This window comes from Trifolium pratense, linkage group LG2 (genome assembly GCF_020283565.1).
Source record: "Trifolium pratense cultivar HEN17-A07 linkage group LG2, ARS_RC_1.1, whole genome shotgun sequence".
NCBI classification, from domain to species: Eukaryota; Viridiplantae; Streptophyta; class Magnoliopsida; order Fabales; family Fabaceae; genus Trifolium; species Trifolium pratense.
Genome location: NC_060060.1, coordinates 5188064 through 5201942, shown reverse-complemented (window position 1 = coordinate 5201942; position 13879 = coordinate 5188064). Strand labels below are relative to the sequence as shown.

Here is a 13879-nt window from a genome sequence, read left to right as displayed (position 1 = left end):
CAGAGGAGTGACACTTAGAACACAAGATTGATTGGTTGACACTACAAAAATTATTTTGTTTGTTATTAATTCCTTTTGTGTTCTCAGGTCACCCCTTTAAGTCAACCTTGTTAATTATAGTTTTTAATTAATTATGATTAAGATTACAGTTGCAATAACATTGTGATTATGAAAATGTTGCTTTTGGAATATATTTCAGATTGCTTTGAGGTTCTTTGAAGGCCAATGATTCCAAATAAACAATGGTTGCAAATAGTTGTTAGCTGATAAGCTAGTTTATAGCTTATAAGCTAAAAGTTATAAGTTACTTGAAATAGCATTTGAAAATAAGCTATAAGCTAGTAAAATAAACTATAAGCTCATAACAAAATGACCGTTATCAAACAGAGCTTTTAGCTTATAAGCTAAAAAATATAAGCTAGCTTTTTGGCCTTCCCAAACAGAGCCTAAGAAACATAAGAGAAGAGTCATTTTCATTTTTCACAACTAATAGTCACCTCGGTTTGATCCATTTACCTAAATGGATCAATTTGGCCAAAGTAGGTCCGGCGGAACCGGCCCATTTGAAATCTCTAGTTTTTTTTTTTTTTTGACAAATCCATAATATTAGCGTCACATTGACCAACACAAAATACCTTGATTAACAAGTAAAACACAAAACAAAAGAGGAGGGATTGTTTGTTTCTCTCACTTATTTCAAATCAAAGTAAAAAAAAAAAAACTCCATGGAAATAGACAGTGAAAACATCAAAGAGAAGGATCTGTTCAAAGCAGCTGAAGAAGGAGATTCTTCAATTTTCGAATCATTATCCCCTCAATCACTCTCCAAATCACTCTCTCTAACAAACGAAGACGCTCGCTCACTTCTTCATGTTGCCACTTCTTCTGGTCACTCTAAGGTTCCCTTTTCCTTTTCCTCAAATGGGTGTCTTCCTTTTTCCTTCAATTGCATAAAAAATTGTTCTTTTTTAGTATTTCTATTAGAACATCAAATTGGGGTTTCTAGTTAGTTAATTGAATTCAAGCTTACAATTTTAAGTTTTTTTTTTTTTTTTGTGTGTGTGGTTTGGGATGTGGAATAATTTTCCAGGTTGTGAAGATATTATTGTCTTGTGATGCATCTGCTGAGGTGATAAATAGTGCTGATGAAGAAGGGTGGGCACCGCTTCATTCTGCTGCAAGTATTGGGAATTTGGAGATATTGGAGGCTTTGTTAAACAAAGGTCTATTTTTATTTTATTTTATTAGTTTGCTTATTTCTAGTATTAAAAATTTGCTATTTTTAAATTACAACTTCGAAGTGAATTGGGTTGATTAGTATGTTAGCTAGGGTGGCCAATTTTTGGTCTGGTTGCTGTGTTTTTTATTCGATTCCTCCTTGCATTGAGAACCAGTTGATTAATGATATGAATTAAGTTTAATTGTGTCAAAAAAAATAAATTAACTTGTAAGTGATTTAGGGTATGTTTGGATTGAGGGTTTTGGATGGGAGGGTAGGGTTTGCATTTCTTTTTCAAATTAAGGACACTATAAAATGTTTTCAAAAACTACTTAAGTGTGGTTGAAGTATTATATGATCATTAATCGTGTTCTTTCATTTTTTTTTCTTTTATTTTAAAAAAATATCAGATCTATATCAAAATATACACTTATTTAGCCCTCCAAAACCCTACTCCCAAACATGATCTGTTTGGATTGGCTTATTTTGGTTTGTCTGATTGTTTGGGAGAGCAATGAAAACTGCCGATGACATGTCCAAAGCTATTTTTAGGTTATTTCCATAAGATCTTTAGGATAGCTCATGAAAATAACATATAGCTTATATGTTATAAAGTTATAGCATATATAAAAAAGGTATAGCTTATATGAAAAAACAATTGTCTTTTGTTATATAAATAACTTACATATAAGAACTTCTTTTCTTATCCAAATAGGGTGTAATCACTGTAATGTCTTGCAGCATCTTCCATTTTTCTGTAAACATTAATTGTACTGTGAGCTAAGTGGATAAGTGGTTTATGTGTGTTCCTTGAGTTGAGACTGTTAAGTTTGGTTCAGTTTAACTTTGGTGTAGGACTTCATTATAAGAAAGGTAGATGTGGACTTGTATCAGAAAGTCACAATAGCTGTGTCAGTGCAATGACATGGACACACACTTGACACTGGTAATAATTTGAGAAAATAAAAATGATTGTATGTGTTAGTCTCATGTCGGTGTTGGACACGGACACATGTTAGACACGACTTCAATTTGAAGTGTCGGTGTTATTATATTAGTATAAAGATTCATCAACTGATAGAGCTCGTACCAATGATGAGGAGTCACTAGTGAATTACAATGATATGGAGCCGAAAGTATTGAAAGTATATTCTAGAAGGCCCAAAGCTGCTGTCAAGAGTTAGTTAGAGAATGATGACGTGGAGAAGAGAGAGGGAGAGCTAGCTTACTCGTTTCCTGAATATAAGGAGTATGAATGCAGAGTGTAGAGGCATCCTTGCTATTTGATAAGTTGTTAGCATGTTTAGGCAGCTCTAGCTGGCCTAACGGAGCGTTGCTCTGGTCAGAGATAGGATAATCTCATTATTCTGTATCTGTAAACCTTTATTTTCCATATATCAATAAAGCTTTCTTACAATTTCTTCATAGTTCTTCTGTTTTATTCATAATTTGATACCGGTTCGTATCATCAACCATCTTGAATGTTCTTATTCATCATTTTTGGTAGGAGCTGATGTTAATATAAAGAACAATGGGGGACGCACTGCCTTACACTATGCAGCCAGCAAAGGCCGGATGAAGATTGCTGAAAAACTCATCTCTCATAATGCCAATATCAATATAAAGGACAAGGTTGTAACATGGATTCATTTGATATATTTGTGACACTATGGTTTTGATTTCCCCCACTTTTCATAATAATCACATTAACAATTTAGTTTATGTCTTGTAAATTGTAATTTGGTGATCAGGTTGGTTGCACCCCACTGCATCGGGCAGCTAGCACTGGGAATTCTGAGCTGTGTGAATTTTTTATTGAAGAAGGAGCAGATGTTGATGCCGTTGATAGAGCTGGTCAAACTCCTCTAATGAATGCCGTGATTTGTTATAACAAAGTGGTGCGTTTATTCTATCTGTGCATATGTATTTTTGACATCTTCACCATGCTTAATGATTTTGTTTGCAAAAACCACATATACTTGTGTATATTAAATTTTATTGATTGAATAAAATATGAGTATATATATCTGAACATGGTGTTTTTTTTTAAAAAAAATGTCATAATCCATCTTGAACACAAAACTTGTGCTGGTGCCTTGCGTTGCTTGTAATGTCTGGTTGACAACAGTGAAGTATTGTATGCTAGAAGAGCTTAGCTGTTCTCAGCACTTGTTTTTTTCACCAATTCACAATGTACTTTCTTACTATAATATCTTGTCTCGTTGTTTCACGTCTATAAAAAGATTACAAAAATAATAGTAAGGGTTGTGCTGAATAATTATGAATGTATGAATTTATTGTGCATAGAAGGAAATTTCCCTTGTAGTAAACCTTTGTTGTGGTTATTATATATATAAATTTCGTGTACATATTTCTTATGATTTGGCTTCGCTAAAGTGAAGGATGCACTTTAAAGAGTAAAGCGAAGCATGATAACTATTGATTGAAAATTAATGCTAGGGATTGTGATATTGTTCATGCTCATAAAATATAAAATCTGTTTAGTTGCAGTGGCATGCATCTTCATAATATGATGAAAAATATATTGCTATACTGCTATTGAAAACAAAATATCTCCTAGTTCATTTCTACCCTGCTGTAAACAAAATGCAGTTAAAGCATAATATAAAACCATTCATATGTCTGCACCCAACAGCTTAAGCTTTTGGAATGGTTGGTTCATGACATGGTGGTAGATCCTTTATGACCAAGTGGTCTCGAGTTCAATCCTTGTTACCCCGTTATTTGAAATAAAAGTTGAATTTCAGCACATAGTTTGGTGGGTTTGTGCATTATCCACTATTCCACGCTTCAAGCCTCAAAATCTCCTTGTGAAAATTTTTAACAAACAGGGTCTTAGATCTTAGAAGCCTTGGACCATTTCATCCCACTATAATGTCCCCTTTTGAAGTCCCGAAAGCGCACCAATTTTGTCATTATTGTTGGGGGCAGACTTATTCATTGGTCGGGTGTGCTTATGTTGTCAATTGTACCGCTTTAGCACGCAATTGTGGAATTGTAGAGTGGTGGCATTGCGACGTGTCCAGCAGGCTAGCTGCTTCAGCAGGTGGGACAGTCACAGTCCAAATCGCAAGTTCACGTCCACAATCTGATTAAACACATGAAATCCCTCAATAACCCCTATGGTTTAACCATTCAGTTTCTTTTCTTCTCGAGCGCGAACCCTCTCTTCTTCAAAGTCTATGTTCTCTATTTCTCCTGCTTCTGCGAAACTCATCGGCAAAACTCTTCCTGCTTATTTTTTCTGGTTTTCTGGATTGTCATTTTGATTACTTTAAAAACTTTAATTGTTCTTTGACTTTTTCCTCAAAACTTTAATCCACTAACCCATAGTTTTGGATTTGCCGCTGATCATTATGGTGTAGCCCCAGTTTTGTCTTAGTTGTAGTCTGACCTGGTTTCCATCTTGGTTCCTCTATGGTCTCAGTTTTTGCATAAAGATGTGATATGGGCTAGAATTTTGTCCGAATGCAATCTAGTCCTGCCAGTCTCCAATGTCAAATTATGTTCATATTCTCATTCGAATGTTCTATTTGTAACAAGATTAGTATGCTTTAACTTGGGGATTGGCTTAAGAGTATCTTAGATTATCTTCTTTTTTTATATATTAGGATCGAGAGGTCTAAAGGCATCACAATAGAGAAAAGCATCCCAATTAGGTTATTATTAATAAATACAAAGAAAAAAAGAAGAAAGGAACAAATAAGAGTGCAACTTGGTGGGACTAGACCAAAAACTTAGTGAACAAGCATCTGTTTACTTCAATTTGGTACTTAAAAGGAAGTACTGGTTAGTAGTTGTAACTTGTAGAATGTTATAGAATCTGGAAGTGTGGTTCGAGGCATGCGGGAAACTCTATCATACTGTTTAGTATTCGAGTACTAAGTCTAATATCTACGCATGTGTTTGGTTTACAGGTAGCACTTCTTCTTATAAGGCATGGAGCAGATGTGGATGTAGAGGACAAGGAAGGGTACACAGTGCTTGGTCGAGTTACCGATGATGGGTTTAGAACAATATTGATTGATGCTGCCAAGACCATGCTTGAGTGATTCAAACACAAGAGAATGAGAAAATTTTCAGTATAATGTAAAAGAGATTATTGTGCTGTAGAGAAAACAAGGTTTTGCTTAAGACATGTTTTATATGTTTGATCATTGAGTTCATTCAATGGCTTGCATTTTCATTAACCAACCTTGAATTTCTGTCTCTTTTCTTGTAGCATTTTAACCGGTATTTGAGGTTATTTTTCCCTACATAGAGGTGGAAAGAGGTCAGGCCGGCCTACATAAGCTCAATTGATTTTGCATTTTCATTAACTAATGTTTTGGAGCGAGGGTTGGGTAGCTCAATTGGTTTGAAATAAGGGATGAAGGAGTTAGAGGTAACAAATGGTTCGGGTTCAAAATCTAGTAAAGTTTTATTTAAACCAAATTAATTTCATCATTCTATAATCTATTATACTTTTTTAATGGTTTTAGAATATGGCGTGCCACAATTAATCCTCATGTTCAACATATATCATACCCTCTCACTTTTTTAAACTTACAACATCATGAGTTGTGATTTATTTATTACCATTTACCTTTTTTTTATTATTATTGATTTTCGTGTAGGTTACTCTTTCAAAGCATCTGAAGGTGTTTATGAATTGTAAGGGTTGAATACACCTTGTACTCCTTATAATTCAATTTTTGATTATCAAAAAAAAAAAAAGAGCGAATTCTTGTGCTATAATAAAAGTTATACACTAAAAAAAAAACTCAATTTTTGGTTTCTTATAATTTTAATATAATTTTAAGGTGGTTGATAAATATAAAATGACATTAATGATATTGTATATTTAGTGGGGGTGGATTCTAGGGTGAGGGCTCAATTAAGTCCCTCACCGGTGAGGCAGATAAAATACACCATCAGATTTGTTTAATGGTCGAGATTCATTAAAAATTAACATTAGAACATCTGCATATTCCCACACACAATCATGTGTATTCCTCTCTCTAATTTTGTAACTGTCTTCTCTCCCATGATACTTCAATGGTGAAATTTCACAAACTCCACCAAATTTTTCTCTATAATAAAAACCATATTTTCCCAAACTCTCTCACTGGCATCTTATAATCAGTGAGTGAGAACTCATTTTCCCCAAACATTGACACCAAAAGAGAAACATGTTAGCATTTATTATCCTTCGAACTTAATTAAAGCAATTGTAATAAGTTGGGAAGCAATATTTATAAACTACCAATTCAATCAAACAATTGTAGTGTTTTTTTATATATGTAGCAAGTTGGTCACAGAAACTAAATTCCAACTTCGCATGGCCAAAAAGATCATTAAGAGTACCGTGTATGCAATGGAGATAGAGAAACATAGAAACTGAAAAAAAAAGTTCAAGTGATAGAGAGAAAGAAATTGGATCTAGTGTGGTGATGAAATACTAGATCAAGTAGATTCATTTGATCTAACGGTGAAATTAAATGGTACACCGGTGAAGGACTTGATAGAGCCCTCACCCTAGAATCCACCATTTAGTGGGTAGTTTTTCTCTTAGTGGGTAGTTTTTATTTTATAAAAAATAATAAAATCAAATTAAAGTTTAAAAATGAAAACTCAAATACTACTTGAAATAGGTGACTTCTAGGGTGGGGGCTCTATCAAGCCCCTCACCGGTGTACCATTAAATCATACCATTGAATTAAAAAAGTCTATATGATCTCATTAGTCTATGTCACACTAGATTGTATCTCTCTTTATGCATCTACTTCTTTCTCACTTCCCAGGAACCGATCTCTATTTTTTTTTTTTGTTAACACTTAACACCCATCTCTGTATTTTGTTGAAATGACTTCTTGATTCTCTTCCTCTCGTGTTTTGTCACTTAAAACATTGAAAATATTAGAAGCATCCATGATGTAGATTATGATTACAAAGTTAGGGTTCTTTAATTAATTATCTCAACCACCACCAAAAGTCCAAAACAATTCCATGGCCTACGTGAACTTTCCTTAGACAATCTCTTTGTTACAATTTGTGTAATTAACCTTTAATCAAGTGACAGCTTTGATTATTTATAATTTAACTTCTATATGATATTTTCAGAGAGAAATTTATTAAGAAGTTAGATCCAGTCATTGTAAAAATACAAATGGATGCAGCTATTAGCACAATTTTCAACAGCCCAATGGCACCATTGTGTGAGCGATTAGGTAATCCTAAATTTAAGTTTTCACTCATACTATGTACCATATTATATATTATTATTTATTTTTATAATAGAATAGCTTATGACTCGCTTCAATCGAATAATATACCGAATTTTAATCACTTGGTTTGAGACAACAATAAACACCATAGGAAATTAGCATTTCAGAGAGTTCATGATGTTTAATTATGTCAAAAGGTCATTTAGGTACTACCTATTAAAATTTATTATTGTATTATCTACTAGAGAGCATTGCCATGTGGGCCATTTAAGTAGAGAAATGATAAAAATGAAAATTCGTAAGGCATATGAGAAATTGGTAAAATGGTAAAAAAAAATCTCTTCGAAGGCTCTGTTTGGTAAACCGGAAAAAAAAATCACACCTATGCCTATCTGTCATATGTATGCATAATAATAAAATACTACATTGTGCCTCCGGAACACTATTTAACATTATTCCATTTTAAAGAATAATTTATTTAAAAAGTGAATCATTTCAATTTCAAATACGTTGACTTTATACATTTGCATAAAAGTTGTATAAAAAATTTACTATTTAAGGGATTAAAATTAGAGCTGGGTATACGGACCAAGGTCCGCGGGCCAACCCGTTTAACCCGCAGCCCGCACGGTCTTAAGACCATTTTTTTTTGGCCCGTTTATATTTTTGCCCGTGTGGGTTGGACCGTTAAAACCGCGGGTTATGCGGGTTAAATCCGCGGGTTCGCGGGTTAGCCCGTGGCCCGCATTCTTTTTTTATATATATAATTAATTACAAAATTTACCATTTATAAATAATTTGGTCCATATCCAAATCCAACACTTTTAACAAAAAAAAAAAACCTTTAATGTAGGGATTTCAAGTGTTACAATGGAGGCATCAAGCAGGAGTGACTATTTTCCTTCGGTTTTCAATTAGTTAATTATATACATTACTGTTTTGTTTTTGAATCGGTTGGTGGTATTAGATTTTTGGTTGTACTTTTAATATTGGTTTGGACTATTAAATTTCTTTTTTATATTTTGAACAAGTTAAAGTTCTTATTCAATATCATCTGGGTTTATTTTATGGATTTGGAGTATGTGTGGAGAAATAATTACGATAAAAACGAGTTGAATTTGATTTTAGTTGCATTATTTTTAAAGAGAAGATAGATAAACTCAATGATACATCACAAACTTTATTTATTTGTTAGTTCAAGTTATAACATAAAATTATTAATAATATAGTTTTTTTTAGCTTTTATTATATCAATATTTTACTAATTTTGTTTATTTTTTTGAAAATAGTTTTTTTTTGTAATAGTCCGCGGGTTAACCGTTTAACCCGCGGGCTTACGCGGACCGAACTCGGACTTAATTTTAAAACTCGTTTATATTTGATGACGGGCTTGTTCGCCCCGTTTAATATGCGGGCTTATGCGGGGCGGGTTAAACAGGGCGGATTAGCCCGCATACCCAGCTCTAATTAAAATAGTGTCCTGGAACACTATTTAGCATTTTCCATAAGAAAAATACTACACTGAATTATTTTTTCCTAGTTATTACTTATTTTTATTTTTATTTTTTTGAGGCATTAATTTTGAGAGCACTAGCTTTGTGTTTAGGGTTTGGGTGGAGTGAGATTTTTTAGAGTGACTGAGTGAACTGAAAGACTCAAACTCTAAACGTCTCCTTATCGACGATTTGCCTAACGCCTCCAACTACCTTCTTCATCCTAATAACACCATGAAATAGACTATAAATATAGAGTCTCTAAGATTCATTACTTACAACAAAATTTAGTGCATGGTGAGGTCCAGGGATGCTTTGTCACATTCCTACTTCCAAAGCCAATGCATATTTTCTAAATTAGTTCAAAAGTCTTTAAAAAACAAAATTGAAAATTGAAAAGAGATACTCCCTCTCCTTAATTATAAGCAAAAGTCTTTAAAAAAGTCTTTATTTATTTTTTTTGACAAAAAAAAAGTCTATCTTTATTAAATATAAACAAAAATCAACAAATTCAACTCTATTTAATATCTTTATTCCAATTTTACCTTTTCTTTCAAATTCAACTACAAACATTTAATACTCATATAAAATAAACATTTCACTAGACTTTTCCGATTCCAAGGAGAAATTCCTCACGTAATGAATTACTACTTCCTCTATCTATCTTTCTTTTCTTTTTTCCTTACTACTACTACACGAATTCAAGCAGCACCATTTCTTTTACATTCTTTGTTTTTCATTATTTTAGTTTAGTTTTACATTTTTATATTTAGAAAAGGGTCATGTTAACCGGTGTTCCGGTTCCGGGGCACTGGTTGAGGAAATTACTCCATCCGTTCTAAATTATATGTCACTTTGTCATTTTTACGCATATTAAGAAATGTAATTAATGTTGTATGAAAAAAAAGAAATTATGAGTTAGTTTACAAAATTGTCCTTCATTAATTGAATGAGAAAGATAAATTGAAGAATTGAAAGAAGAGAGAGTAATAAATAGTTAAGGGTATAATAGGAAAAATAACATTAAATTCTTCATTGATATTGTAAAACGACGTATAATTTGGAACAAAATGTTTATTCAAAGTGACATATAATAGTTTAGGCTTAATTAGTCTATTGGTCCCTTAAAGACATTTTAGGTTTCACAATAGTCTCTTAAAGAAGAAAAGGTCCAGATTGGTCCCTTATTGATATCACTGTTACCCATAATAGTCCTTTCCGTCCATTTTTTCCAACAAACGTTAAATATTGTACAGGTTGCATTCTGGATGTATATGGTGAACCAATATACATAGTGGTACACCGTAGACCTTAATAATATTTTAAATTTTAACCATTCGATTTTTTTGACAAAAATAAAACCATTAGATCTTGTTGATCTACTATATCTAATAGTGAACCACCAACATATGATATATTTTTGCTTTATTCATCTTCTTCCTCCGGTAACCCAGATCTTTACCCATATCTTCTTTCAGTAACCCAGATCTTGCATCTTTCAATCACACCCGAAATCGATTGGAAATCACTGGTTGATGTCTCCATCTCCACTGAAATCAACTGATAGTTTGAAACGCTAAATCTCAATTGGGGCTTCGTTCCAATCTCACAGGTTGTTGTTCTTGTTATTCGTTATTGTTGAAAATTTATGGTTGTTCTTGTTGTTTCTTCTTCACCATCTTCTTGCTGTATTTATTAATCAAATAGAGGAAAAAAATTGACATCATTTGGATCTGGGTTATAAGTAGCGGTAAACAAAAAGAAGAAACCTTAGTAGATAAATTGCCATATGGATCTTCAAGCTGCGTGCAATTCTTTATTATACAAGTAACAAATTATTACTCACAACACAAAACCATATATCAATTTTGTAATTGGGTTTTGATTTTGTTGTTCATTTTTAGATTTTATGGGTTTTGATTTTGTTGTTCATTTTTAGATTTTATGGGTTTTGATTTTCTGATTTTCTGGGTATTGTGATCAATTGTCTCCTATTGATTTTACGGAGCTTTTTTTCTTTAAGCGACTATTGTGAAACCTAAAATGTATTTAAGGAACCAATAGACTAATTAAGCCAATAGTTTAAGTATTGTTAGATATATTAGAGTTTAAATATTGGACTTTATAGTAGTCTAGTAGTCCATTAGTATATATATCGTCTTGTAATCCTTATTTGGTTAATCAATGATATTCTGATATTACTGAAATCCTAGCTAGGGGCATCTCCGAGTTTTTGGAGGCCATGTGCAAAAATATAAAAGTGGTCATTTAATAAAGAAACAAATATTTTTATGAAAAAAACATCATCGATTTAAATTGCAAATAACATAAAAAATATAATCATTCTTGTAATTAACATAAAAAAGATTTGTTGTCTAACAATAACAACAAAATACAATATAGCTACTTAAAACGAGTCATACTTCCAGCATTTTTTGAAGCAAATTTATCAATCAAGTCTTCGTATTCTATGTCACTGTTCATTTTTTTTTCTTTACACCCTATAATTGTTTTTTGAGGCCTTATTTTTAAGAGGCTCTATGCCATGGCACATGTTGCCCATGGTATAGGGCCGCCCCTGACCCTAGTCATTTTCTCTTTCTCTTAATTTGTATCTCTGAATCTAATTTGGTATCGAGAATATTTGGTGAGGGAATATTCACAATTTGAAGTCTGAAAATGAGTGAGCGTCTGCTCGCAATCCGAAGTCCAAAATCTGAAGTATTTGAAGTCTGAAATCCAAATCCGAAGTTTGAAGCATGAAATCTGAAGTATTCGAAGTCCGAAATCCGAATTTGAATTCGAAGTTTGAAGTATGAAATCTGATGTATGAAGTTTGAGGCAAGCTCAAAGCTTATTGAGCTTTAGCTTGAGGGGTAATATTAGAAATAAAATATAAGAAATTTATTTTATTTGATATATGTTTTTCGTATTTTGTTTGACAAACTCATAATGCTTTTTTTTGATGCATTATGAGTTTGAGGGGGAAATGTTAGATATATTAGAGTTTAAGTATTGAGTTTTATATGTTAGTAGTCTAGTAGTCCATTATGTATTATTATATATATATATATTGTCTTGTAATCGTTATTTGGTTAAACAATGAAACCCTAACATTTTTTTGTTTCTCTTATTTTGTATTTCTGAATCTATCAACTATATATGTTTCCTTAAACATTTTCCTTTAAAAAATTAACTGTACTAATATTGTTTCAGTTATTAAAAATTTTCACCAATACAAAAAGAAATGGACTAGTTAAAATAAACTGGTGATTTTCTTTTTTTGAAAAACTGGTGATTTTTTAATCAAATTATAGCGGTGATTTTTAGTCTTGAATTTATAGAAGGGTTGAGGAAAGAAACAACCAGAAATATTTTACACCTAAATTTTCTTTTCAAAACTTTAATGTGAGGAATATGTAAAGTCATGAGTAGAGTAGAGAAAGTGTAAACCCCATGTTGTTGGTTGGTGGTAGTAAAGAAAAAGGTGGGCCCTACAACAGTTTTGCGTGAGTGTAATTGAGAAAGGGTTGCCGTGCGACTTTTCATTGGAAAGGTGGAGGAGGGTATTTTAGTCCATGCATTTGTAATTTTACTTTTTTTTTTGAATCAAACAACCTTACTGCATTTGATTAACTATTAAATGTTCAATACATAAGAGAATATTCTCAAATCTATGGAAGCTAGACCAAGAACTGGCCGTCCTATCAAGAGTATTAGCAACCGAATTTGTTTGCCTCTTAACAAACTTAACCTCAAAGTTTAGAAAAGACGACATAAAACTAATAATATCATTCGACAGAAACTCAGAATTGCCTCTACGCTTCATATGAATAGCCTCTACCAACACTTTCGAGTCACTTTCAAACTGAACTCGATCAAGTCCTTTATATCTAGCTTCTTCCATTGCTAAAAGTAAAGCTCATGCTTCTCCCTCTACATAAGACATCACAGTTTGCTGCCATTGTGTCATACCAGCCATGACTTGACCCCTATTATTGCGAAAACACAATCCCACCGAGGTCCTTCCAGAGTCAGGTACAAAGGCAACATCAACGTTGCACTTTACCCAACCTAGAGCTGGTTTTTCCCACCTTACCAGATTTGCTTCTGCAGTCCTGCTCTCACCATTACTCTGTAGCTTATGAACTGATTACCAATCATTCCAAGCATCAAAAGCATATCTAGCAATTTGGCGTGGCGTCTGGACATTATCATTCAACAGCTTATCATTACGATTTTGCCAAATACACTAGAGTAACATGGCCACTCTACCAACTATAGCACTACTCTCATTGCTGCACATAGCGAAAATACGATCCATAGCATTAGATTGGTGGTACGCATCATTATGTAGGACCATCGACAAACCAGCTGCACACCAACTATCCCGGGCTACTGCACACCTAAAGAATATATGAATCTCATCCTCAATCTCCTCATCACACACAGGACAATTGAGGTTACACTCCACTCGCCTTTCCAACAGTCGATAACGAGTCGGGAGACATCCTCTACATAAGCGCCAAAGTAAATGACGTACCTTGTGCGGCGCTTGAGCTTTCCAAATATCATTCCAATTACCTGCTACATGATATTTGTCGCTGCCTATTATGTAACGCATAGCTAACTTATAACCGGATTTCACTGAATAACACTCATTCCTTTGCTCCTCCCATACCACTTTATCCTGACAGACCGAGTTAACAAGTGGTGTTTCCAGAATCCTCTCCGCTACATCTCCTGAAAACAAGTTTTGAACCTTACGCTTTATAATTTTCGTGTAACAAACTTCTGACAGATAACTGATATACTTTTGCAGTTTTTTTACACTTTGTTCTCTTCTTCTAACCCTAGCCGTCACTACTTTTTCTCTTCTTCTTGAACCACGGGAGAGGGGTGATTTAGGGTCAAATTAGGCCTAAAATCACCCCTCCAAA

At 33.3% G+C, this 13879-nt stretch overlaps 1 protein-coding gene across 1 annotated transcript; it reads left to right on the top strand.

Moving 5' to 3' along the window:
• The first annotated feature begins 276 nt into the window (after window positions 1–276).
• Window positions 277–5496, top strand: LOC123906510 (26S proteasome non-ATPase regulatory subunit 10-like). The gene is made up of 5 exons (XM_045956432.1): window positions 277–899; window positions 1091–1223; window positions 2727–2851; window positions 2971–3117; window positions 5158–5496. The coding sequence occupies exons 1-5, from the start codon at window positions 726–728 to the stop codon at window positions 5290–5292; spliced, it is 714 nt and encodes a 237-aa protein (XP_045812388.1). The 5' UTR covers window positions 277–725; the 3' UTR covers window positions 5293–5496.
• The last annotated feature ends 8383 nt before the right edge of the window (window positions 5497–13879 follow it).

Coding starts and splice junctions, on each gene's coding strand:
- LOC123906510 (XM_045956432.1), top strand. CDS start 726: ATGGAAATAGACAGTGAAAACATCAAAGAGAAGGATCTGTTCAAAGCA. Junction 900..1,090: donor CTTCTTCTGGTCACTCTAAG/GTTCCCTTTTCC, acceptor ATAATTTTCCAG/GTTGTGAAGATATTATTGTC. Junction 1,224..2,726: donor GGAGGCTTTGTTAAACAAAG/GTCTATTTTTAT, acceptor CATTTTTGGTAG/GAGCTGATGTTAATATAAAG.